Below are 23,723 nucleotides of genomic sequence, written 5' to 3'. Positions count from 1 at the left end.
CTACCTGGGGCCTAAAACGTGACCTAACCCGTGACTCCCTTCTGAAATCTTCACCAAATTCGGCACAACACAGTGTGGCCACGACCAGATTTGCTCAGCCAAAGGTCGAAGTTCCCAAATAACACTGTGCGCGTTCCCAACTCGGAGGGAAATGGCGGCTTCTGCACAGGCACATCTGTTCTTGCAGCTCTTCTTGCAACTCATGACGTTCTCCTTCCCTCTCCTCCCCTCCATCCGAAGTCATTCTTGTTTTGATTTCTTCCTCACTACAGCAACTGCCAGTGTCCAAAAGTCGGCCCGGATAGCTTGGTTCCACATACCCGAAAACACACTTTTTTAGTGTCATGAACCGTCGACGACGCCGTCATCATCATCCGTTGACTTGTCAAGACTCGCTCTTTCCTGGCACTTCCCGAGTCTCGAACGCGATCATTTCGTTGGATAACAGCGCATTTTCGTCAACCAGCTTCTGTGCGGTTACCCCGCCCGCAACAGGTACCCGGTATTCGACCTGCTTCTCGACCCCCCGCTCCGTGTCGCTCGGAAGTGGGTGCGGAAAGGGCAGATATTCTGGGAGCAGACCCAACTGCCGGAGCACGGTTCCCTGGTCCCAGGCGATGTGCTCGTGATAGAGGCGGTCGCCACGGATGTTGACGATGCTTGTGAACGGTATGCTCAGCGGCTTGAATGTTGGGGGCACACCTGGGATCCTGCATGACACGGTTGTCAGTCTCGTCCTTGTTCCTCGAGTCGTGCGTGTAGTAGCAAGTAGCACAGCCGCACAACCTTAGCCCCCAGAGGGCAGCAGGGTCAGTTCATACAGCCAGTCGATGACTCGGTCGTGTGTGCAGTTGAAGAGAAACTCGTCAACGACCCGATCTATCCCCACCGTACGGCTAACCAGCTCTAGCGCCGTATCGTCCGGGTTGCTGAAGATGAAGTGGTCCCGGTAGAATGCCGTCAGGTTTGCCCTTCCGACCCCGCCTGTCAGGGTGGGCACATGGTTGACGTAGGGCTCTTCGACCATTGTGGCCATTGTCTCTTCGACGCTGCGCTCGCCGAACTCGTAGCGCGTGTGCTCCTCCCAGATGGCCTCGAGGTCAAAGTAGGGACCCCCTATCAGCGGCTTTAGAAACGACAGCGACCGCGTGTGTGCGACCGCCGCGGCGCTAGAGCGGTAATCCGCGTGCGCTGGAACGACGAAGAAACGCCCGGCAGCTGCTGGGTAGGTGTGGACGCTCAATCCCTCGGCCCTTCTCCCCGCATCGCGAGCTGCGTCGGTGCTGCTGGGTGGCAAGTGCGCGAGCACTGGAACGGGGAGCCCGCCCCCGCGATAACTCCCGTAGAAGACCGCACCCACTATCTTGGGGTGAGCCTCGATAGCGTCGAGGAGGGGAGCATGACCAGTCGTGTTCTCATCAGGTATCACTTGTCGGCACCTTCATCAGTACGGCTGCTCATCAGAACACCGCCGAGACCAAAGGCGGGAAGGTCATACCAACCAAGCCGATCTTGTCGCCCGAGCACTCCGGTAGTTCCTCTAGCTTTGCAATTGCGAGGCGGAGCTGGTCAGCAATGCTGAACCTGCCGTCGTCGAGAATCTGGGCAACGGCGTATCCCTCCTCAGCCCACTTTTGCTGCGGCGGGGGATCTAGCGTCTTCTCATGCCGGCTCAAATCGAGATCCCGTGGAACAATTATCACCAAGCCCGGACCATTTCCCCGCCGGGAGAGCGGGGGTTGGATCGAGATTTCCGGCGTGGCTTGGACACACGGCGCCGAAGGCCTCTGAGCCGTGGGTGCGTTGGCGTCCATTTTCCTTTACTCTCTCTCCTTTCTTTAGACCGGTTTGAGGATCAGTTGTTCTGGTGAGGTGGGGGTTTCGAAATCCCAGATTCACAAATCGCCATCTGTAGCTCTGTGGCACCGATCCTCGGCAGCCGGGCCCCGTGTGCCGGATCCAATCCGCTCGTGTCCCCACCACACCCCCGTTGTGATCAAGGCGTGTTGTCATCAAGGCGTGGACGCCATGGGGAGGGCCGGGCCGCTCAGACAGATTGTCAAGGTCAAGTGTTCCTCATTGCATCACTCTGCATATTATTATTTACCAACAAAGGCCGATGCTTTTGCTCATTCGCGCTACGACCCGGCCGTTGACTATCGGTCGAGTTGACCGGCACAGCCCTTACCCCTGAGTTGGGGGATCACGTATGTCGTGGTGGTTAAATGGATGATGGTCAGATGGGGTCTCGTATCTATTTTTCTATTCTCTTCCAGAGTTTTTTCTTCTTGTTTGCTGTATCGTCAGAACGCCAATCCCGGTGTGTCGGGGGGAAGCTCGTTGACTGGTCCCACCGGCCTGTCGGTTCGTAGCGCTGCGTGGGCTGGTGGTACCAGCAGGTTGCGCGGTAACATGGAAGCTGGTTCTACCGGCGGCGCTGTGCCCGGGTTAATATATATTGAACCTCTCTCAAGGTCCTCCCACTCTTCCCTAGCGCGATCCCATCTCGATTCCGAACCCCTGCTCCGCCTCGTCGACGCGGACCCAACACTAGTCACCCTCACCAGGGACTCCCCTTTCGCCGCTTTCTCGTTCTTTCTTTCGGAATGCTGACGGCACGGTCTCCCTTTGGTGTCGATGAGTTCGGCAACGCTGAGATTCGTGGCGGTCTGGTTGTTGCGTTTCAAATCTCTCTGGCGTTGCCAGAACCTGAACAGGGACTTGAGCCAGGGGACACAGCCGCAGATGATGCCGAGATGGACCTCGACGGCCGTCCACATCCACAAGTGGAAGCCATACCATGTGACGTCGTACGTCTCCTGGACCACGTAATGGATCCAATAGGTACGGATGCAGGCGGCGATAACGACGAATAGACCGAAGCTGAAGAGGGCGATGACACTGAGCCGTTGCGATAGTGGCAACCTGGCACGGTAGAGGGCAGGTATTGGCAACACCCACACAACGAAGTCGGCAACGGCCGTCGTGATGGCTTGGCTGAGCAGTGTCGCCGCTTCCGACCTACAGTCCTGGTGGCTTCGGAGAAGGTTCCAGTAGCTCCAAAGGGGTCTAGCACGGCACCGCGATAGTCAGCATCCCAACGGCACCTATTAATTCGCGGTGGTCTTGAACGTGGTTGACTTACATGCATTGAAAGAAAAGAACAAAGAGGAAGCAGACATTTAGTGCCACGACGAAAGCTATAGCGCAATCTGCACGTTCTGTAAGCTACATGTCCCTCAATAGGGGGGTGGTTCAAACGGAGCTTAATGTGACAGAACATACAAATCGCCCGTCTGAACCTCAGCGAGTGTCGAGCGAGGCGCAGGTAGCTGACGAGGATCGACACCTTGGCCAGCGAGGTAGCCGGGACAAACAGGGCCTGGGCGGCAAACGAAACCTTCCGCCCGGAAACCATCTCGTGGAGGGTCAAGTCCCAAACGTGGATGTCCCAACCGTATCGGACAAAGGCCAAGACGACGCAGGTGGTGACGGCAGTACCGAAGAACTACACAGCCCAGCACACATCAGCCGTCGGGAAGAAGCAAGGAAATAAGGGAGGACCACCACTTACCGCCGCGCCCATCATGAGCCAGTCATCACACCCATACTGGCCCAGAATCCTTTTCCGGGCATAGAGCCGCAACCCGAGACAAATGAGAGCAATCGACAGCGTTGTTAGCTCGACAATGAGCAGCGTGGGTGCTTGTGTCTCAGGGTTGGTGTAGTTCGGGGTCGGCCACGAGGCCACGACCTCGGGAGGTGGCAGTCGCATCGTGTCGTTTGGGGCAGGATTACCGAGGACGCAACTTACCGACCGCAAGGGCCGGTAGATGGGATAGACGGACTGGACATGCGTATATGCTAATTGTGTTGATAGTAACGAAACCTCAGTTCGCCAGAGGCACCGTGTATAAGTACCCAAAGCGGGTTATCACTTGATAACTGACGAGGGACGATCGATAGGAAGTCGACACAAGAATGCAGTCAAGGGTTGGAACGCTGGATATTGCACACGACTTTATGTGGCAAGGAAGCTGCTATTGTACTCACAGGTCCAGTTCTGCAGCCTTGTTCTTGCAGGTGGGAGGTGAACTACCTCACATCTCCGCAAGGGTGGCGTCCTCCATCAGATCAGCCCATCCCGCCTCCGCAGATGGGAATCTTGCAACATCAACGGGCTCGAGCTTCTTGTAACGGCCAACAGCGACTCCACCGTTACGAATCGCCATCCATGGGGCTTAGAGCCTTGACAGTAATTTGTAGTCGGGACACCCCGGGTTTGTGAGCTTCCATTTTGATTCATAGTCGAATCATGGAACCAACAGCTGGTTGTGTCCGCGACCAAGACGGTACAGACTCGTAACGTCGAGCTCGCTTCACCGAGCTGCGTGATGATATACATCGCTACACATGCCGTATTGCCTACATGGAACATCATGTCGCGAGTTGAGATAGGAAGTGAAGCACAGAAAGTCCTGGGGGTGGCCACCCTCTTCCATCGACCCCGGTGTGTCGTCGGGGCACGGTCGGTTGTTGTCATAGTTTCAACGGCCCTACTCTCCACTTCTCCACGAAACATTGATCCGGGGCTTGCCCCGCTTGCTCCGCGTGTGTAAGTACCTTACTGAGCTTACCCGCAACGGCCAGCGGAGAGCTTTGGCTCCTCTAGCCGCAGGCCCAGTGGCCTGGTGGGGAATGGTTGTGCTTTTGTGCCGAAACATTGTCTCCTGATAGTGCGGGACGATCCTTCGACCGGGTTTGGGGAGCGATGTTGAGCATAGGGGCAATGGGACTCGGAGGGGAATGGACTCCTCCTCCACGCAGGATCTCAAACATCTGGGGTTCGGGACTAAGGACCGTCCCATCCCATCTTCTTGGTGCCACTGTCAACATGTGAACATGACTGAATTCACGCCATCTGTTGAGTGAATGGTAGGCAATATCCGCTGGGCAAGACAAACTATATCCTCGTTTGCAAACAGGTTCCGTTCGTCTTCGTTGAAGCCCTTGACAAGGAACCTTGGTATCAATTTTATGGGACTTCGACGTTGGTCGTGCGCATCCTAAATTCCGCCATTCGTTGCGGGCCATGGAAGCGAGAGAAACCTACTCTCCTGATGTATTGTGTAGACATGGAAGCTTTCCTTCCGCTTCTTCTGGGTAGGTAATATGCTCTCCCCGCAGTGGCGAACAACAGCGGCAGTTAGGTCTTGGATATCCCTGCGTGGCGCGGCTAGGGTTCAAAGGGTAGAGATTCTAGAAGCTTGGAGGTAGAATTTGGGGAGGAAAATGTATAGAGACTGAGAATGCGGTTGGTTATGTTGTAACATACTGTTCCAGAGTCACTGCTCTCAGCTGTCTATTCCCGATCATCCCCGAATGTGTCTTCCTAGACGCCCAAGGCTACCCTTGTGCGATTCTTCCGTTAGACGTTGCGGAGGAACATGACTCGTAGCCGCTGAGCGCTCAGTCGGCGGCGGCGGTCACCATCTGAATCCGCCCCTCGACGCGGGGAGCAATAGCCTTCGTCCACGTCACCGCGACCTCGCCCTCTTTCAACTCGTCGCAAGTTCCTCCACGGACTCCCGCCAGCCGACACCACTTGTGGAAAACCCGGCGCATGACGTTCAGCTCGCTATCGAGCCCACGGGCATTCTCCCGCGCCCTCTCAAACTCCTCTCCCGAATCGCTGTCGCTCTCGTCCTCGTTGGGCCCAAGCATCGGCGGCACGCTGGAACGCCTCTGCCTGAGTCGGGTCTCAGTCCACTCGGCCCAACCATTTTCTTTGTCCGCGTTTTCACTAGCATGGGACCTCACCCCGGTTGGGCCGACCGGAGCAGAGCCCGATGGATCACTGACGATGGGGTGATACTTGGCAACGTCGTCCGCCACCTTGGACCTTGTTCCGATGGCACATGCCGGTCAGTCATGAGTGCACTATCTGCCGATGGGTGGAACCGAAGGGAACGTACCAGTGGCGATCCAACGACGGGCCCCAGCCCTTCCACTTGGCCAGCACGGTCAGCGACATGAAGTATTGCCGCAGCATGGCGGAGATCAGAATCCCATTCTCCTCCGACACGACTTCCTCGCACTCTCCGCCCTCGGGTTGGACCAGCAAGCTGCGGTAGCCATCCTTGCCGCGGCCCATGTACCCACGGGTGGCGAGAACGTAGTGCCGGTCATTCTCCAGCGGCTGCCCGCCGATTTCAACGGAGACGATGCGGGAGCCTGGAGGGAGGGAGGGGTCGAACTTGTAGTTGATGTTTGACACTTGCGGGAACCGGCCTGAGATCAAGTCACGCCTGTCAGCAATCTCTCATAGTCAAAGTGCGTGCAGAGGGCAGTTATCCCCCATACCTTCCAAGGCAGGATACAACGAGACCCCGTTTTCCAGGGCGTCCCATAACCCCTTACCCGACACCTTCATCACGATGACGGGGTCCTCGAAGGGGAAGCAGTCGGTCACTTCCTTGATCCGGATCGGCCCCGGGGCGTAGACCTGGTCTCCCCTGATGGTCCCCGCCGCCATGAGGGCGCAGTCGGCCTTGTAATGGTGACGCATGATATCGCACACAAAGTTGGCCAGGTTGCTCTCCTTGAGGCGCACCGTGGTGAAGCGCGAGTCGAGCGGGGCGGCGGTCCACCCGATGGCCTTCTCGAGGCTCTTCTTCAGCTTGGCCGTGAGCCGGTGCACCAGCTCCAGGGTCTCGGGGTCCTCGGGGATGGACCGCACCATGTCGCGCCGCCAGATGTCGATGTCCCACTTCCGCCCGCTGCTGCTGCCGTCACCGGACGGTGAGGCCCGGCGCACCTCGATGTAGCTGAGCTGCTTAAAGTCCGAGCCCGACCGCAGGACGTGGGTCCCGTTGATGAGGCTGTGGGCGTAGAAGTGATCGTGTCCACCAAGGATGAGGTCGATGTTCTCGCCGCCTAGCTGGGTGGCCAGCTTGTTATCGTTGGGCTCGCGCATGTGCGTGATGGCAATGATGATGTCGGCGCCCTCGGCACGCAGCTGGGGCACGAGCTCCCGGGCGACTTCGCTGGCGGAGCGGTAGATGATGTCGGGTGGGAGTGCGTTGATGGTGTCGAGCCACTCGCGCTCGCCGAGCCCCATCAGGCCGACCTTGATGCCGTTAGAGGTAGTAATCATGTGTGTCTTCTTGGCGTTCCCGAGCGGGACGCCATCGCCCAGGGCCGGGTCTAGCACGTTGGCCAGCAGCCAAGGGAAGTTACACTTGGAGGTGAGGTGGCGGAACTGCCTCACTCCAAAGTCGAGGTCGTGGTTCTATTTAGGAGGTGAGTATTATCCAATGTAGTTAGTTCCCATGGCGAGAGTGACATACCCCTACGGCGGCGCAGTCGGTCTTGATGAGGTTCAGGAGAGGGACCATGTGGCTACCTATCCGGGTTGTAAGCAAGATGCCAGGTATCACGCATTTTTTGTTTGTATGAGTAAGTGACTGACCCTTGGTGATGGAGCTCTCGAGACTCGGGTTGAAGACGTCGCCGGAGAAGAAGGTGAGGAGTTCCGGTTGGCCTTGGAACCGCTCGGCTTCGCGGTATTCTTTGCACACACTCACGAACCGGCCAACGCCGCCGGCCGGCTCGGAGGACGAGGGGTCGAGATGGTAGACATCGTTGTAGTGCAGCAGTCTGAGGTCAGGGGGAGTGTTTACACCCCGGCCTGAGCTGAACGTAACCGTCGGCTCGGCGGGTGCTGAGGCTGATGAGGGGCTCATTTTGTGAAGCCAAGGAGCGAAACCCAACGGATCTTAAAAAGTAAGTTGGGTACCGACTAGGAACATGTATTGCAGTGGGAAATCGAGGAGTAAAAGTATGAAATCTTGATGTTACTGAAGTTCTCGGTGTGTTCTGGCGGATCACCCAAATTTCTTGAACTGGAAACCGAAGTAAGCCTCCTTCCTTGGACGTCTCACGGAGATGGGGGGTTGTGGAAGCCATGAGAAGTCAGGATGGAGCTGAAACGGGCCCCTTGGCAGTCCCTGATCGGCAGTGCTACCCAACGCTCGGGAGGCTGCATGACTGCTTCTTTAGGTCTCCATCATCCTTCTTTTTGCCAAGTCTGCTCCAGCAAACACGACGAGAGAGGGCATGTGAGCGTCTTGACACTGCTCCTTGGTTTGCTTTCGCTGGCTTTTGACACTGCAACGTGTGATGGCTACCCGGCGCGCCCGGCTCTTTAAGATCCGTCCCGCTTTGCTTCCGGGCCATTATTAGTACCAAGTAGGTAGTTATCCACAAGATCTGACATGCGCGCCCTTCGCGACTGGGGATAACCCCGCCATTCGTTGGAGTCGCGGGGCAAACTGTTTACCCACTCGCGTGCGACCTCCGCGGGGCCGACGAAAAGGGGTCCGGCCTCGGGATGATGAAGATAAAGACCGAGACCTCGAGACAAAACATTATCCGTGGAATATACACCTCAAGGTCGGTCACGAGCCTCAGCTCCAATACACAATTATACAATCATGGCCTCCAACGGCCCCACTGTCCGGCAAGCCTGCCGCGAAGGTCTCGTACCGCGCCCCTTTTGTTTGTTGTTGTTGACCCCCTGACTGACACGTCCCCGATTAGACGTCCCCGCGATCCTCGAACTGGTCCGCGAGCTTGCCGACTATGAGCACGAGCTAGACAGCGTCGAGGCGACCGAAGCCAAACTCCTCGAGACCATCGCATTCGCGCCCTCGGACCCGTGTTCCACAGCCAGCAGCACCAACGACAGCACTCTTCCCCAAACCGAGCCCACATCCCCCTCCAAACCAGCACGTTGTTTGGTGCTCACCACGCCCACGGGCACCGTCGCCGGCATGGCCTTGTACTTCTACAACTACAGCACGTGGCGCGCGCGGCCGGGCATCTACCTCGAGGACCTATACGTCAAGCAGAGTGAGCGCAAGAACGGTTACGGCAAGCGGCTGCTGGTGGAGCTAGCCAAGGAGGTCGTGGCCATGCAGGGCGGCCGGCTCGAGTGGGTGGTGTTGAAGTGGAACGAGCCGTCTATCCAGTTCTATGAGAGCATCGGCGCCAAGATGATGAGCGAGTGGGTGGGCATGCGGGTGGACGGGGAGGCCCTGAAGAAGCTGGCAACCATGCTGGACTAAGGGGGAAGAAGGGAGGTAGGACCCTCGGTGTAGTTATAGCATTCGCGACACTGAACAAGTTCAACGCGCCGATGCGGTCATCGTCTTCCGCGTTTGCGTTGAGATGTGGGCTCTTCCACAGCCGGAAAGTCCCTGAAGAACTCCATGTTGCTTGCCCTCGCCGGGGGCGGCTGCTTTTCCAGTCCGCCCCAGGTGACATCCCAACCCTTGCCATTTGGCTTCTTCGTCATGGCCGGGCTCAGTTGCCAGATATTACTGAGTAGCCGTCGCCAGGTCCGCGGGGTGAACTTGTGGCGGTCGATCGCCGGCGGGTCTCCAGTTGGCGTGTTGTCGTCCACTGCCCCGCTCAAGAGCTTGTTTCTCCGGTTGGCTTGTCTGTCGACAACAGCGACCGGTCTGATAGCGTATGACTGCCAGTTCCAACTTTGGCTCTTTTGCGCATCCTCAGGCGCAGTTTGTGCTAAAGGTCTCCGGGGAGGAGGAAGCCACGGGCCCGACATAGTCCCGTCGGCGATGGCTTCGAGCTTCTTCCATTCCGCCACGGGGAGTGGTGGCATGACCTTGTCCGCCAGTGCTTTCCACATATTCTTCAGTTTTGTCCGTGCCAGTTTGCGGGGGAGCGGGCGACCCCACGAATTTTCCTTGGGCAGGTTCTTCTCCGGCGCGGTCTGATTATCAGTGATGGCCGCCTTGGGGGCATTATTCGGATCAGCGTGCACTTGGGAGCGGGCGAGTGTGCGCAGCTTCTCCAAGTCCCACTCATCCATCCAGTCCAGCGTCTTGTATCTCTCTGCAATATCGGCCATCTGGGCGGCGTACTTTGCCAGCTCCTCCGTATTGGTGGGTATGTCGCGGTGAACTAGTTGCGAGATAAGCTCCCGGCGTCGGCGGCCAATGCGGCCAAAGGCCCGGAGGAGCACCCGGCGCATACGGCCCATATCGCCGGCATTGGCTGCCCGTAGAGCACGGAGATCATGGTTTGCTTGGCGGAGATGTTTTGTGATTTTATCTTCATCCTCCCGATTTCTTCGGAACTTGTCTTTAATTTGCTTGTCCACCGGTCGCCGCGCGATGGGGGGGAGGTATGACGCTTCGCGGAGAATATGGCGGTAGAGATGAAGCGCCGTTTCGGGTTTCGGCATACGGAGAGGTTGCGACATTATCGGGTTACTCGAGTTGCCGAGTTACTGTGGTATGTTGCCCGTTGTCCGTTGTTGGGTCACCCGGCTGCTGCCGGCACATGGATGGATAGAAATTCCAGGTTTCAATTCGAGATTGTTTCCAGTTCGGGTTCCATTTTCCAGAACTGCCCGCCGTGGATAAACGCGGGGTCTGTGCACCTCGATCTTCTGCCAGTGCCGTCTTGGCGCGTTGCTATTTCGTGCAGCCCCTCCCTTCCACCCTGGGAATTGAGATGGCGCGTCTTTCTGTGCTCCACCGGCGCAGACACGCCCACGAGAACACGAAAATCACACGTCGACCACCCGTGTCTTAATTGAAGTTTCCGAAAGGGGAGCTCGTCAGTGCGAAAGTCCGTCGCCAAGTTGACAAACTAAGCTTCACGTCGTGTTTCTTGGAGATATCCTCAACTTTTATTCCTTGTTTGCGCCGGCCTCGTCAACAATACGCATTCTCCTGCAGGCGACCCGAGCGGCGAGCGCATCGACTCCCTAACCAACCCCATTTTCCCTTTTCCGTGGTCCACTGCGACGCCGCATGCTGGGGGGTTTTGTGCGCTCATCCATCCTGTCGTGAGCGCAACGCCGCATCATTTCTAACCACACCGTCCTCCTCCTGCCTTCACTCGATCTGGCTACGGAACAACCTTGGGATTCGGTGGTGAACGTTTAATTGTCAGGCTTCAATCTACCGCATTATTCTTTCCGAGCAACAACTTGTTATTCCTTGAATGCACCCTTAATCAGGAACTTTGACATCAGTCACCGCTTTCGCGTTCCCCTCTGCGCCGAATCGACATCACACTTCGGCAATCGCCTCTAAGATCTTTCGTCCGTCGACAACCCCCCAAGCTTTCGCCCTCGTCGGGCGCGCCCAACTGTTATGCAGCCACCACAAATGCCCGCTAGCTCGCAACAGCAGCAACAACAATCCCAGCCCTCCTCGCAACAGTCCTTCTCTATGAGCCAACCGTCTTCCCAAACAACAGGGTACCGCCAATACGCCGACATACCCCAGAAAGCGCAAAACGACGCAGACATGGGGATTTATTCGGTGCGTGCGAAACCTGTGCCCATCCCTCGGGTGTCCTGCTGCTAACGAGAATAACCCGCGCCCAGGCTGTTTACTCGGGTGTCAATGTCTACGAGATGGAAGTCAACAACGTCGCTGTCATGCGGCGCCAGACCGATGGTTGGCTTAACGCGACACAGATCCTCAAGGTTGCGGGAGTGGATAAAGGCCGCCGCACCAAGATCCTCGAGAAGGAGATCCAGACAGGGGAGCACGAGAAGGTGCAGGGAGGCTATGGGAAATATCAAGGGACTTGGATCCCATTCGAGCGCGGTTTTGAGGTCTGCCGGCAGTACGGCGTGGAGGAGCTTCTGATGAGGCTCTTGACGCACAACAAGCGCGGTCAGGAAGGGGGGTTAGCCGATGTCGACACGCCGACCAAAGAACAAGCCATGGCAGCCCAACGAAAGCGAATGTACAACGCGAGCTCGCAGGAGAACCGCGCCAATGGCCTGTCCGGCACCTTCTTCAAGAACATCTCCTCCACAGCGTCACACGCCATAAACGCAATCAGCAAGGCTCGATTCGACTCCCCCGGGCCAAGAAACCGCAGCGGCCCTAGTCGCGCGCCCAGCTTCCACCGTCAGTCCTCCATACAGGATGCCAGCGATTTCCCCCCGAACTCCCAGCAGAGCTTCGTATCCGACTATGGTCATGCCGACTCGGCCTTTGGGTCCCAAAACACACAACCGCCGCCTGGCGAAAACGACCAGCCGCCCAGGAAACGCCAACGAGTTCTTACGCCAGCGAACAGTTTTGGCGGACTCACCCCGACCTACCCTCAACTGGATGGGTATGCGGCTAACTACCCGGGCTCGCCTACGGAACCGAACGAGTCGTTCATCTACTCCCAGGCGGGCGTCCACTTGGAGCAGGAACCTAACTACGCCCCGGGCCCGCTCCGGCCCCTCCCGTATGATATGTCTCCGGAGGCTGAGGCGAAGCGGAGCATGCTCATGGGCCTTTTCATGGATCCCAGCGGCCCGGATGAGTCCAAGAGGAACGTGCTCCGCAACATGATCCCGCAGGAGCTCGACGCCCCGATCGATACCCAGAGTCACACTGCCTTGCACTGGGCCACAACTTTGTCCCGGATGCCCCTTTTGCGGGCGCTTATCGAGGCCGGCGCGAGCCCGTTCCGCGTCAACTCGTCGGGAGAGACCGCGCTCATGCGGGCTTGCATCGTCACCAACTCCATGGACCATAACTCGTTCCCCGAGCTGCTAGACGTTCTCGGCGTTACCATCGATGTGAGGGACGACAAGGGAAGGACAGTGTTGCACCACATCGCTGTGACGAGTGCCGTGAAGGGAAGGAACTCGGCCAGCCGGTATTATCTCGAGAGCCTCCTGGAGTGGGTCGTGCGGCAGGGTAGCGCCCCGAGCAGCCAGAATATCCCGGGCAGTCTCAGCGCGCCGGCAAAGATGGGCATCGGCCGGTTCATGAGCGAAATTGTCAACGCTCAGGATAGCAGCGGTGATACTGCGCTGAATATTGCCGCGCGAATCGGCAACCGTAGCATCGTCTCGCAGCTTCTCGAGGTGGGCGCCGACCCGAATATTGCCAACCGTGCGGGCCTGAGGCCTGTAGACTTTGGCATTGGTACAGATGCAGAGGACAATCGAAACGGCGAGCCGTTGGACAAGAACGGTACCTCGCAGGGCGGTTCTAACCAAAAGAACAAGGAGAATAGCGACGAGGTGGTAAACTGTAAGCACTGCACGTTTCCTCACCCCATCCGTCGCGCATATTAACACTTCTTAGCGATTACCCACTTGATCACCGAGTCATCATCACTGTTCCAAAACGAACTAAAGAAGAAGCAAGAATCCATCGACACACTACACAGCTCCCTCCGCACCACGTCAGCCCAGGTCGGCGAAACCCGCCGCATGGTGGAGTCCCTGCAGGAAAAGCTCAAGGCGCAACAGCTGGCCAGGCAGAAGGTGTTTAACCTCAAACGAGCCTGCCAAGAGGAAGAATACCAGCTTGTCCAACTAGAGCAGCGCCACGGCCGGCTAGACGTAGACTCGGCCAACGCGTGGGAGATGGACCTCGAGATGGTACTGGACGGGATCGCCGCAGCCAGCACGCAACACCAACCACAACAACAGCAACAACAACAACAACAACAACAACCGCCCGCGGACAACGGGTACTACGCCGGCTCGGCGGAGGAGCAGATATCGCGGCTGCCCAACGCCGCGGTCCTCCGGGCGCGGGTCAACGCGCTCCGCGAGCGGTCGGCGCAGACGCACCAGGCGGTCGAGGCGCTCCAGGCGCGGAGCAAGGACAGGGAGCTCGGGTACCGGCGGCTGGTGGCGCTGTGCACGCGGCGGCCCGAGACCGAGGTGGACACGTTGTTGGATACGCTGACCAGGGCGGTCGAGTCGGAGAAGGGCGAGCTGGAGATTACGAGGGTCCGGAGGTTTCTTGGTGGGGTGGAAGGGGTTGCGTGAGAGTTGAGGTTGTTGTGCTGTGCTGTATTGTCGGTTGTTTGGTGTTTGTTGGTGTTGTTGTACATACATGATGGTGCAAGGCTCATACTTGCACCTAACGGACGTTCTGTGTTGGTGGTCTTGGGCCTTGAACAGGGGTTATGGGATCGATACCTTGATGGCTGTTGCTTGCACCTTCAATCTGGCGTTTGGAATGGGGGGGTCATAGTGCGTCTTAATGGCAATGTTATTTCTTCATGAGCTTCGAATGTCGCACGGGAACTTGGGCGTGATTTCAGGGGTAAAAGATTCCTGCCCATACTCGGTGCAGCCCGCGACTTAATTCGTGGTATCGCGCAAGTCCAGCACCCAACATCTGCATGATACGAACAGTCAAAAGCCTTTCAGCTAAGTTAAGCCCCGACACTAAATCCAAATGAGCCATCAAATGCATCATTGCCGACGCCGGGATTTGCGCGCATGGCCTTGAGCGCGTCCAACGGCGGTACCGTGCCAGCGGGATAGAAGCGCAAGAGGTTGCCGATATCCTCCTCGGTCAACTCACACATCTCGTCCCAGGGATAGGCGTCGCTAACTTTGGTCATCCACGCCATCCGCTTGGGCCCCTCCTCCGGCCGCGGCGCAACTTCGCGCAGCTTCACGCGCAACTGCCCCACCGTGTCGATGGCCCTCCCGGCATTAGACGGCAGGTGTTTCGCGATGAACTTGCGGATGATGCTCGCCAGCCTCGGGCCCTTCCCGTTCGTGCTGACCATGATCTGCAGCGGGCCGTCGCGGTGTACGCTGCCGAAGTAAAAGTCGCACTCGGGCGGCACGTCGGCGATGTTGGCGGGGATGCGCCGCTCCTTGCACAGTTTCCAGATGACGGTGGATGCGGCCGGGTCGTCGACGGCTACCAGCACCATGTCGGCGCCGTCGAGATCCGAGGGGACAAAGTTGCGGTTGACGTGGGAGACTTGCTTCTGGGCGACCCGGTAGGCCACCTCCGGGTTGAGGCGGGCGGCGGGGGAAACGACGGTTACGTTGGCGTCGGCATTGAGGCAGTGGAGGATGCGGCCTGCGGCGACCTATTGATGAGGGAGAGAGCGTCAGCGTACAGGACGTAATGGGCGCAATACCATATCCGGTTTGGACACAGAGTCCTGGAGATGGTCCTCACCTCGCCCCCGCCAACGACCAGCACATGTTTCCCCTTGACCTGCCACGCAACAATCAAGCTCCCACCACCTTGCACTTCAGGGAACTTTGACGGTGTCTCAGCCATAGCTGTACCTAGCAGTAGTTCAGAAACTGGGATGACTTGCCAGAAGCCAGGAGTTGTGAACACGGCTACATGGTGGATTGGAATTTGGACCGATCTCGCAAAGGTCAAGAGCCCGCCATTGGGTGTGTTGGATGGTCCAGCAGCGCCATTGATAAGGAACGCAGACCCCACCCCCACCGAGACCTGCGCGTGCTTCGCCAAGCCAACACGCACTGCCATCATGGATCCATCCCTGCAACCTCGACCGCCTGCAGTGCATTCATCATTGGTCTTTGAGGTTGCTTCCATCATCCTCCTCCGTGACGCCCGCCGCCTCCGCCTTTGTTAAACACCTTCGATTGAGAAATCATGCCCATGCCGCCATTCCACCCCACGACAGCGTAGTGGCCGCAAGGGGGTGTTGAATTACCCACATCGGGCAGACCGCTTTCAACAGCGACCATGTCTGCCCGGAAACTCGGAGGCGGCAGGGTCCTCGGCAGCGGCAAGGGCCTCGCCCCTCCACCTTCTGCTCATGCCCCGCGAGCTTCAAGCCCCTTCGCTCCGTCCGACAGCAGTACTAGATCGGTTCGCTCGCGAAACTCGACACCAGTCTCGCTCTCTCCGTCCTCCTCTAGCCCGCTTCCCGACTTCTCCCAGGATCTCGCCTCCAATGTCACAGTCGCAGGGCCATCGTCCAATGGCACCTCGCCTGGGAACAAGCTGGCATGCCCGATATGCGAAGATCAGATGGTCAGCCGAAAAGTAAAAGGAGGACTACTGGGTATCGTTGTGCTGACCGGCGCTGTAGGTCACGCTACTGCAACTAAACCGACACCTCGACGATGTCCACCAAGAGCTGCCCGAGGCCGAGCAAGATGAAGTCAAGTCGTGGTTCGACAAGCAGGTCCTGAAAGCGAAACGGTTCCAGCCCCTATCCCTCATCAACCAAAAACTGCGTGGCTTGGAAGTATTCGAGTCGAACGAGACACAACCCGTATCGGTCGGAGTTGCACCGGGGCGACCTATCGACACGATAATCGATCCCGAGGAGCTGGTTTCGAGGAGACACTGGGAGCGACCGACAGGGAACGACGTATGCACGGATCCGTTATGCGACAGGAGATTGGGGCCGCTCGGCGGCAGCGTCAACTGCCGGAAGTGTGGGCGGCTGTTCTGCGAAGAGCACACCATGTACCAGATGAAGCTCTCGCGTGCGGCCACCCACGAGCCGGTCAGGGGCGTGTGGTGCCGGGTGTGCGAGACATGCTACAAGTCTAGGGATGGATACAGCGACAGTACGGGCCTGGCTCGCGACCACACAACATTTTTCACTGCGGTACGGGCGAAGAAGGTGGAGAGACAACGGCTGGAGGTGCAGAGGTTGGAGAAGAGGTTGACGAAGCTGACGCGGTTGCTTGCGGAAGCGCCGCTGGAAACGGGTGTAAATCCGGGCCTCTTGTCGCCGCTGGCTGGGCAAAGGAATCAAAGGAAGATGATTGAACAGTCGGTGGTGACATGGGAGGATGATGCGGCCGTTCTCAAGTGCCCCTTTTGTAAACAGGAATTTGGGGCTTGGACGTTCAGGCGGCATCACTGCAGGATATGTGGCCGAGTTGTGTGCGCCGATCCGCAAACCAACTGTTCAAGCGAGGTGGCTTTGAACGTTGCAAATCGTAAGTGAGCTCTATGGCCCGGTTGGTGGAAAGTTTAGCTGACCCGGACAAGCAATTGCGATACCCACGACCGAAAAGCCCGAACATCCTACCAACGGACAAGTTGGTATCGACGTCCGGATGTGCTGCGAGTGCAAACAAACGATATTTTCCCACCATGACTTCGTCGAGTCTATCAAGCACCGGCCACCAGATCAACGCGCCTACGAGACACTCCGCCAGTTCGAACGCGGCATCCAAATGCTGATGCCGTCCTTCCACAAATCACTACACGCCCTTCAGCCGCCTGACGAGAACGGAAGCGGACCTGACAAGGCGCCACCCACACACGCACAGATTCAGGACGCGGCCAAGATCCGCAAACGCCTAACAGACTCCTTTGCCAAGTATGACCTCGCCTCAAAGCGCATCCGCAACATGAAAACCGACAGCCCGACCCAACTGCGCCTCCAAAAGGCTATCCACGCATCCGCCTCGTCTTTTTTGCACGCCAACCTCATCCCCCTGAAGAGCGTCCCGGCCATGCTCAAGTCACAGAGCTCGAACCACCGCAGGTTACTGTCGGCCGGCAACGGATCATCACATTCGATATCCTCTCCACTACGCAACGGCGAATCAGCGGGATTCGATCCCGAGACGTCAAGTCTGGGCGGTGCAAGCGAGGTCAGCACGGTCATTTCGACGGCGCTGGAGACGGAGGAGAAGGAGGCGAGAGAGAAGTTGGTTGTCTTGGAGGAGCAACGGTTCATGGTGCAGGATATGCTCAACCGGGCAAGGGGTGCCCGGCGGTTCGAGGAGGCTGGCGCCTTGACCAAGAACCTGGAAGAATTGGATAAGGAGATTGAAGCTTCAAAGCGGCTAGTCGCGGGGGTCGAGGAAAGGTGGGAAGGGCTTTATTCGGGGGCTTGAGTTACCCCGGCACGGTCATGACTCTCACTCTCAAGGGCGGTTGTATTATGGCGAACGGGATTGGCATTGCACGGAGTTTGGAACACCACATTTGAAGGGCACCGGATACGAAGGGCGTCTAATATCGACGTCTTACTTCAGTACTAGCCAGACAGGTACATGTAATATATCAGGGGTTTCCCTTCCTTGCGAGGTTCGAACAAACTTGTTCTTGAAACATTCCATCTGATGGACCTTTGGCGTGTAATAACATGGGGGTTGTCTTGTAAACGACAGGGTTAGGGTTAATACAGCCCGCGTCTGCCAACCCCACCATCACCGCCATGCATTCCGGGTTGCCCCGTCTCCAAGTTCGAGGACACCTCCATCCCAAGAAGCACCTTCTGTCTTCGGCAACACAACGAATTACCCGAGAAACCAATCTTTTTCTGACGTGCTACTTCCGTAACCCTACCCATCTCAGGCACACGATCCCCCCAATTTCCAAGACCCATCCAGACCCGACGCGCCGGAATCCCCCAACCCTTCCTTATCGTCGACCTCGCAAACCAACCAACAACTCGTCCCACTACAATGCCTACCAAACGCCGCCAGCCCCGCCCCCCAGACCCCGACCCAGAACCCACCCACGAAGCCAACGAAGAACAACAAGACCAAGACCAAGACCAAGACCCAGAATTCGAAGAACCCGAAGACGAAGACGACGACGACCCGCACCTCCCCCTCCCCTTCTACAACACCACCTTCTCCGCCCACCGCCTCTCCCCGCTCCACCTCGACGCCGAACCCCTCACCCCCAGCCGCCTGCAGCTCCTCGCCCAGCGCCTGCGCGACGCCCTGGTCGGGGACGTCGTCCGTGGCGTGCGCATCGGCGCTCCGGCCGCCTACGACAATGAAGGGGGCGGGTCGGTGGTGGGCAGGGCGGGGGCGCTGGAGAGGGTGGATATTGCGTGGGTTTGGGTTGGGGAGGTGTTGGGGTTTGAGGAGGGGGAGGTGGATAGTCTTGGGGAGGAGGAGGGTGAGGGTGAGGGTGAGGGGGTTGGGGATGATGCGGCGGGGTGGCGCCGGGTAGCGGGCGGGTTGCGCGGGAAGAGGGCGCTGCATATATCGCTGCGGTATGAGATGGCGTCTTGCACCGCGCTCATGCTGCCTCCGTTGGTGGGGGATGGGGAGAGTGCGGTCGAGGGTGCGAACATGCGGTTTTCGGTCGGCGGCCACGGCGGTGGGGGCGGTGCAGATGATGAGATGGATTGGGAGCGCTCGGTCAACCCGGCCCATTTTCTCTCCCTGCCGCTCCTCCTCGTGCGCATGCCGCCGCCGCTCAAAAGCATCATCGGCGAGTTTCTGTCGACGACGTTCGATTGCCGTGTCAGCCCCATGCGGCTGGGTACGCGGAGCCTGGTGCACATCTGGGAGGCGTGGATCAAGTCCGCCGGTCTGCCCTCTCGAGGGCCGCTTTCGAGGGATATGGTGCTGACTCTCGGGTTTTATGTCCCGCCGCCTAACGCTGCGCCAGCACAACCTTCCAAAGAGGAAGCCGGAACGGAGCCGCATCAACCCTTGGGTCTTAGGTCCGTCGACGTCATTATTCCTGCTATGGAACTGCGGAAGTTTGCCGACGCTGGCGAACGCGTGGTCACAACACAGGGCAAGCAGGGAGCTTCACCGGCAGGGTGGGGATGGGAAAGCGACCCGAAAAAGCGGAGGAAATTGGCGGGCCGCTTATACGAAGAAGGCTGGGAGTGGCGAGCTGAATCGCAGGATGGTGGCCCTGCGAATCACCAGCCGTTCACCGAGGCATTAGCACGCTACTTGAATGACCATCTCGCGCTGAATCTCTTCCATCCAGGCGTCAGGGTTATCAAGATTGCCTGCGGGGGGTTTGCCATATCGGAATCACGGCTAAAGCTGTTTGCCCCGGCGAGTTTAGGGGATGCTGAGGACGGAGATTCGCCTGTCCTCGCGCAGAAGGGGGCCGTGTTAGAACTGCTTGGCAGCCTAGTTGACAAGGCCCAGCTTCAACCGATGGCGCTATAAAGTTGGCTCCGGGGGAGCTGGAGGTTATGAGACAACCTTTATATAGTTTTGTGTTTCATAGTTGGCGTTCGGTGGGATGGACATGATACCCCAACGGAGCCCGACATTGCTGGTCGCGGCCTGTGAATGAACTCTGATGAATGAATCTACTTTCGATATCAATGATGGGACCGGTGTCTGGAAAAGGGAAACTACTTAAGCGCCCAGGTTTTGCTCAGACTGCATTACACAACGGCACATGGCTACCTTAGCTGGATGTCGGTAAAGGCTTTGGACCGCCAGCACCATTTCTCAACCTGACTCATAGCCTCAAGCACCCAACAACTCGAAGAAGCATATCAACGTAACAGACACGTCTGTTCACTTTGCGGTTTCAGGGTCATTGATCATTGTTCGTTATGTCTCCTTTCAATAGGTACTCTCCACATTCAGGACTCAAAGAACAATGAAACCCGACGAGGTTGAAACAAAGCGTTTGTTAAACACGGCCTGACTTTCTTACCGAAACGAATAACAGCGGGACTACCAGTTGTGTTCACCCAAAAGCTTGACGATATAAGTACCACCCCGGCCGCCCAGTTTTCTTTGGCGGGTTTAGCCCAAAGACATTTTCAATCTTTGCCTCCGTTCCATTATCCGTTCCAATGTCAGTCTGCTCCAATTTCCGCTCCAATGTCCGCTTACGAGAATCAAGGGAGACTTTCCCCCGAGGAGAAGGCGGCATGGGAGCTTGAGGAGCTGTTAGTGAAGGTGGTCATTCAGGATTCTCTGACCACAGGCTCAACTATCCGCCAGGCTCAGGCAGCGCCGGCATCTGTGGAGGAGCAACTCGAGAAAGTTCGGCTGAGAAGCGTGGTGGAGGAGTCTCGCTTGGAAGCTAGGCGGGCCCAGCGTCTTCGCCAGGAACGTGGCCACCGTGAACAGCTCGAGCTTCGGCAAGCAATCGCGGCATCACTCGCGGAGACGGCCGACACACAATCTCGTCGCCGGAAGCGTGACCAGCGCGAAGAACTCGAACTTGAACAAGCACTGATGGCATCGCTAGAGGAGAAAGCCAAGGCACGGTTACGTCGTCGAGCGCGTGCCGACCAGGAACTGGCCAAACTTTACCAAGCGGGCGAGGCGGTTACGAAGAAACCCAACCCACGGGCTCAGCGCTCTCGCCGGGAGCGTAACCATCGCGAACAAATCGAATATCAAAAAGGATTGGTGGCTTCGCTAAAGGAAACGACCACGCTACGATCTCTCCGCCCGGGGCCTGACCACCATGAACAGGTCCGACGTCAACGAGCAGCCGTGGCATCAGTTACGGAGAAAACCAATTCACGGCTTCATCGCCATCCCTGGGAGCGTGACCATCGCCAACAAATCGAATTCCAAAAAGCAATCCAAGCATCGCTGATGGAGAAAAGCAAGAAACGCCATCGTCGCGATGATGACCCCTTGGAGTATGACCCATTGGCGGATGCCAACAACGCTTGGACTCGACGGCATCCCAACGCTGCCCGCGAAGCAGCGCCAGCGGTTGAGTACCGCCCCGCCCCGACGAGGATGACGGAGACCCGTCAGCCCCCAACACGCCCCGAGCAAGCGAGGCCGCGCCCGGTGGCACCTGTAGCTGTGGACAGCACCTCTGATGGCCGCAAGCGCAAAGTCCGCCTCCTGGAGAGTCGCCTGCCAGACAGAAGTCGCACCGTCGACTCCGTTCCCGATAGGTCCAGACCTATCAGCCGCCCCGTGGACAGCCAGCGCAGGGTGCGTTTCGCCCCAGAGCCGACTCTGCCGAGCAGGGCTTCGGAAGTGCCGCCGCTCGCGGCCACCATATACCGATGGCTCCAGACACGGGTGGGGCCAAAGCCCGCGATAAGATGCTTTGGCTCCTGCAGGCAGGAGTTGGTGTTTCGAGGCGTGCAGAGGGATAACGGGAGGCGTGAGCAGTCCATTATCCTCCACTGCGGGCACGTGGTGGGAAGTGAGTGCTTCAGCAACTTGGTCGACGTGGCGAGGGTTTCCACTGGTGAGGTACCCGGGTGTCCTCACTGTGGGAGAGTACCTGAGACCGCAGCTGTATAGGGCTACGAAGGTTGGAAAGAGGAGGATACGACGTCGAAACGTTCAAAACTCTGAGTTCCAAACAGTTCGAAACCATATATATATATATATACATCTCAATAGCAGTTCCAAACACTTCGAAACTATATATCAATATCTCATTAGCAACTCCAAAAAGTTAGAAAATAGCAGTTGCATCAACAATAAAATCGTCAATGGCCTTAGCGATCTTCTATCATGTATATCTGGGTACTGTGTGGAAACTATATATACCATCGTAAACTCTCTTTGCATTTGCTTATCAATGAACTGTCCTGATGACATTGGTATATATACCTAGGTAAGGTAGCTTGTGAGGATCAGTGACCGGGGAGAGTTCTAAACGAGGACCACGAGATGATCCCTGTACACGAGCCAGCCACAACCCGAAACCCTCTTGAAGGGATTCAATGCTACACACATATCCCTAACGCCTTACGGCAAGCACTGGCCTATCGTCAATCAGTAAGTTATGTCTGTAAACTAGGAGATTGAGTAGAGGCAACTTACTATACCACTGGTTGCTCGCCTTGCAAGTGCCGGAGGCACAAGTAGTAGGGCCGGTCCACCCGCTTCCGCCGCATTGGCTATATAGTGCCGCCGTAGCGCCGCTGCCGCCGCCGCTTGGGCCGGAGCCCGACGAGCCACTGCAAGTAAACGGGCGAGGTCCTTGGAGATCATTAGTAACTGCCCTCATCTATGGAGTCACTGGGGGGTGTGGTCTTACCGGGAATACTGTAGCTCGACGGGTACGGTTGGCCATTGTTGTTATAGATGTTGACAACAATACCGGGGTCGGATTTCTGTGTTACAGCTGTCAGTACAACCAGAAAACTCTCTCTCCACGGTACGTTAGGTATTGTCATACCGGGTAAGCACCCGGCAAGGATACGGTGGCGGGCTTTTCAGTTCCCGTGCCTCCAGTGACACGAATCTGGGCACATTCCATCTGCAAGATGTCAGCAAGGTGCGGTTGTGTAATACGGTGTTGGACGTACGTAGAACTGCGCACCGCCTTGGCTGTAGGCAGAGTGCAGGGCGAGAATCTCGAACCGTAAGAGATAATCGCCGTTCTCAATGCAGGTCGGGATTCTAGCCTTGTGGATACCACCGGAGGCAATCTGTAGATGTATCGTCAGTAAGGTTTTGAGGTCTGCGTCCAGTTAAACAGACAGGGTCTTCGTGAAGGGACATACCAGAGTGTCGACACCCCACCTGCCATTGTTCAGGCCTTCTTCGGCGATCTTGAACCAGCCTCCACCCGGCCCAGCCGATGGGTTCTGGGTAGCATCGGACACCTTCTTCATCCAGACGCCAATAGGTCCCTGTATGCCATGCCATGTCAGCCGACGTCCTCAATGTCAACTTCTCCCTTGTCGTACCTTGTGGCTGGAGTCGATGACTTTGTTGTCGGCGGTCGAATCCGGCCCGGTGCCTAAAGTATCATATCAGCCTGTGGCATTTGTGGTTTGTGTGCTTTGGCTGGCCTCGGACTTACTGGTCAGAGTATGCAGCCATGCGCCAGTGACCTCGGAACCGGCCTGCACGGTGAACACTTGGGAGGAGGACCGGAAGGAAGTCACAGGGGGTCCGTTGCAAGCAATCGAGTTAGAGTTCACATCCGAGATGAACTGGATAGAGTATTAGCAGACGGCAGCCATCGCGCAGGGTAATACAAAGTCTGTCTTTACCGAGTCATCACTGGGCATGTAGATGCCCGCGCCCTGGGGATTGCCGTTGAAGGATTGCATGATCGTGTGCGCCTGGGCAGCACCGATAAGGTGGAAGATTGTTGAGGATTTCATCTTGGGCTCCTTGAAAGCAGTTCTTTGCGACTTGTGAGTGACGAGTGAGAGATAGTGTGTAGGGTGGCGAGCCTGAGATATTGACTCGATGGGGAGCTGAAAGGGCACCTTTTATAGACATGGGA

At 57.4% G+C, this 23,723-nt stretch overlaps 11 protein-coding genes across 11 annotated transcripts; 5 read left to right on the top strand and 6 right to left on the bottom strand.

Annotated features, from left to right (window-relative positions):
- Window positions 1–385: 385 nt before the first annotated feature.
- Window positions 386–1,814, bottom strand: B0H64DRAFT_332079 (uncharacterized protein; the record flags this gene model as incomplete). The annotated part of the gene is made up of 3 exons (XM_062801036.1): window positions 386–710; window positions 822–1,428; window positions 1,499–1,814. The coding sequence occupies 3 exons, from the start codon at window positions 1,812–1,814 to the stop codon at window positions 386–388; spliced, it is 1,248 nt and encodes a 415-aa protein (XP_062653919.1).
- Window positions 1,815–2,021: 207 nt separating this feature from the next.
- Window positions 2,022–3,775, bottom strand: B0H64DRAFT_452362 (uncharacterized protein; the record flags this gene model as incomplete). Its single annotated transcript, XM_062807200.1, has 5 exons — window positions 2,022–2,819; window positions 2,926–3,021; window positions 3,166–3,212; window positions 3,286–3,508; window positions 3,575–3,775. 5 exons carry the CDS (start codon window positions 3,773–3,775, stop codon window positions 2,304–2,306), a joined length of 1,083 nt encoding a protein of 360 aa, XP_062653918.1. The 3' UTR covers window positions 2,022–2,303.
- Window positions 3,776–5,373: 1,598 nt separating this feature from the next.
- On the bottom strand, window positions 5,374–7,862 carry B0H64DRAFT_57448 (Metallo-dependent phosphatase-like protein). The gene is made up of 5 exons (XM_062808462.1): window positions 7,472–7,862; window positions 7,350–7,405; window positions 6,364–7,291; window positions 5,976–6,291; window positions 5,374–5,902 (listed from the first exon to the last, which is right to left on the bottom strand). Exons 1-5 carry the CDS (start codon window positions 7,743–7,745, stop codon window positions 5,470–5,472), a joined length of 2,007 nt encoding a protein of 668 aa, XP_062653917.1. The 5' UTR covers window positions 7,746–7,862; the 3' UTR covers window positions 5,374–5,469.
- A 203-nt stretch (window positions 7,863–8,065) lies between these two features.
- B0H64DRAFT_452332 (acyl-CoA N-acyltransferase) lies at window positions 8,066–9,128 on the top strand (the record flags this gene model as incomplete). Its single annotated transcript, XM_062807199.1, has 2 exons — window positions 8,066–8,538; window positions 8,602–9,128. The coding sequence occupies exons 1-2, from the start codon at window positions 8,496–8,498 to the stop codon at window positions 9,126–9,128; spliced, it is 570 nt and encodes a 189-aa protein (XP_062653916.1). The 5' UTR covers window positions 8,066–8,495.
- Window positions 9,129–9,166: 38 nt separating this feature from the next.
- B0H64DRAFT_57444 (uncharacterized protein) lies at window positions 9,167–10,402 on the bottom strand. Its single transcript, XM_062808461.1, has one exon. It carries the CDS (start codon window positions 10,286–10,288, stop codon window positions 9,206–9,208), a length of 1,083 nt encoding a protein of 360 aa, XP_062653915.1. The 5' UTR covers window positions 10,289–10,402; the 3' UTR covers window positions 9,167–9,205.
- Window positions 10,403–11,267: 865 nt separating this feature from the next.
- B0H64DRAFT_332302 (uncharacterized protein) lies at window positions 11,268–13,837 on the top strand (the record flags this gene model as incomplete). The annotated part of the gene is made up of 3 exons (XM_062801042.1): window positions 11,268–11,360; window positions 11,426–13,088; window positions 13,143–13,837. The coding sequence occupies 3 exons, from the start codon at window positions 11,268–11,270 to the stop codon at window positions 13,835–13,837; spliced, it is 2,451 nt and encodes an 816-aa protein (XP_062653914.1).
- Window positions 13,838–14,075: 238 nt separating this feature from the next.
- B0H64DRAFT_412252 (putative NAD(P)-binding-domain-containing protein) lies at window positions 14,076–15,215 on the bottom strand. Its single transcript, XM_062804913.1, has 2 exons — window positions 14,997–15,215; window positions 14,076–14,904 (listed from the first exon to the last, which is right to left on the bottom strand). The coding sequence occupies exons 1-2, from the start codon at window positions 15,099–15,101 to the stop codon at window positions 14,230–14,232; spliced, it is 780 nt and encodes a 259-aa protein (XP_062653913.1). The 5' UTR covers window positions 15,102–15,215; the 3' UTR covers window positions 14,076–14,229.
- A 94-nt stretch (window positions 15,216–15,309) lies between these two features.
- On the top strand, window positions 15,310–17,857 carry B0H64DRAFT_368350 (FYVE zinc finger-domain-containing protein). Its single transcript, XM_062801972.1, has 3 exons — window positions 15,310–15,833; window positions 15,892–16,756; window positions 16,809–17,857. Exons 1-3 carry the CDS (start codon window positions 15,543–15,545, stop codon window positions 17,663–17,665), a joined length of 2,013 nt encoding a protein of 670 aa, XP_062653912.1. The 5' UTR covers window positions 15,310–15,542; the 3' UTR covers window positions 17,666–17,857.
- Window positions 17,858–18,670: 813 nt separating this feature from the next.
- B0H64DRAFT_412247 (kinetochore complex Sim4 subunit Fta1-domain-containing protein) lies at window positions 18,671–20,083 on the top strand. Its single transcript, XM_062804912.1, has one exon. The coding sequence runs from the start codon at window positions 18,788–18,790 to the stop codon at window positions 19,700–19,702; it is 915 nt and encodes a 304-aa protein (XP_062653911.1). The 5' UTR covers window positions 18,671–18,787; the 3' UTR covers window positions 19,703–20,083.
- A 291-nt stretch (window positions 20,084–20,374) lies between these two features.
- B0H64DRAFT_452325 (uncharacterized protein) lies at window positions 20,375–21,829 on the top strand (the record flags this gene model as incomplete). Its single annotated transcript, XM_062807198.1, has 2 exons — window positions 20,375–21,674; window positions 21,786–21,829. The coding sequence occupies 2 exons, from the start codon at window positions 20,375–20,377 to the stop codon at window positions 21,827–21,829; spliced, it is 1,344 nt and encodes a 447-aa protein (XP_062653910.1).
- Window positions 21,830–22,228: 399 nt separating this feature from the next.
- B0H64DRAFT_427668 (glycosyl hydrolase family 61-domain-containing protein) lies at window positions 22,229–23,711 on the bottom strand (the record flags this gene model as incomplete). Its single annotated transcript, XM_062805799.1, has 9 exons — window positions 23,485–23,711; window positions 23,292–23,424; window positions 23,176–23,228; window positions 22,990–23,118; window positions 22,792–22,914; window positions 22,662–22,742; window positions 22,521–22,596; window positions 22,304–22,462; window positions 22,229–22,245 (listed from the first exon to the last, which is right to left on the bottom strand). Exons 1-9 carry the CDS (start codon window positions 23,596–23,598, stop codon window positions 22,229–22,231), a joined length of 885 nt encoding a protein of 294 aa, XP_062653909.1. The 5' UTR covers window positions 23,599–23,711.
- Window positions 23,712–23,723: the final 12 nt, after the last annotated feature.

This window comes from Chaetomium fimeti (genome assembly GCF_033439085.1).
Source record: "Chaetomium fimeti strain CBS 168.71 chromosome Unknown B0H64scaffold_13, whole genome shotgun sequence".
Lineage (NCBI taxonomy): Eukaryota > Fungi > Ascomycota > Sordariomycetes > Sordariales > Chaetomiaceae > Chaetomium > Chaetomium fimeti.
The sequence above is the reverse complement of the archived record's forward strand: the minus strand, read 5'-3'. Positions and strand labels throughout refer to the sequence as shown.

What these genes read in the sequence shown, in the direction of transcription:
- B0H64DRAFT_57448 (XM_062808462.1), bottom strand. Translation starts at nt 7,745, where the DNA reads ATGAGCCCCTCATCAGCCTCAGCACCCGCCGAGCCGACGGTTACGTTC. An exon ending in CCGACTGCGCCGCCGTAGGG is followed by an intron (nt 7,292 to 7,349) that starts GTATGTCACTCT and finishes CCTCCTAAATAG; the next exon opens with AACCACGACCTCGACTTTGG. An exon ending in GTTGTATCCTGCCTTGGAAG is followed by an intron (nt 6,292 to 6,363) that starts GTATGGGGGATA and finishes ACTTGATCTCAG; the next exon opens with GCCGGTTCCCGCAAGTGTCA.
- B0H64DRAFT_412252 (XM_062804913.1), bottom strand. Translation starts at nt 15,101, where the DNA reads ATGGCTGAGACACCGTCAAAGTTCCCTGAAGTGCAAGGTGGTGGGAGC. An exon ending in TGGTCGTTGGCGGGGGCGAG is followed by an intron (nt 14,905 to 14,996) that starts GTGAGGACCATC and finishes CCTCATCAATAG; the next exon opens with GTCGCCGCAGGCCGCATCCT.
- B0H64DRAFT_57444 (XM_062808461.1), bottom strand. Translation starts at nt 10,288, where the DNA reads ATGTCGCAACCTCTCCGTATGCCGAAACCCGAAACGGCGCTTCATCTC.
- B0H64DRAFT_412247 (XM_062804912.1), top strand. Translation starts at nt 18,788, where the DNA reads ATGGCGTCTTGCACCGCGCTCATGCTGCCTCCGTTGGTGGGGGATGGG.
- B0H64DRAFT_368350 (XM_062801972.1), top strand. Translation starts at nt 15,543, where the DNA reads ATGTCTGCCCGGAAACTCGGAGGCGGCAGGGTCCTCGGCAGCGGCAAG. An exon ending in CGATATGCGAAGATCAGATG is followed by an intron (nt 15,834 to 15,891) that starts GTCAGCCGAAAA and finishes CCGGCGCTGTAG; the next exon opens with GTCACGCTACTGCAACTAAA. An exon ending in GGCTTTGAACGTTGCAAATC is followed by an intron (nt 16,757 to 16,808) that starts GTAAGTGAGCTC and finishes GACCCGGACAAG; the next exon opens with CAATTGCGATACCCACGACC.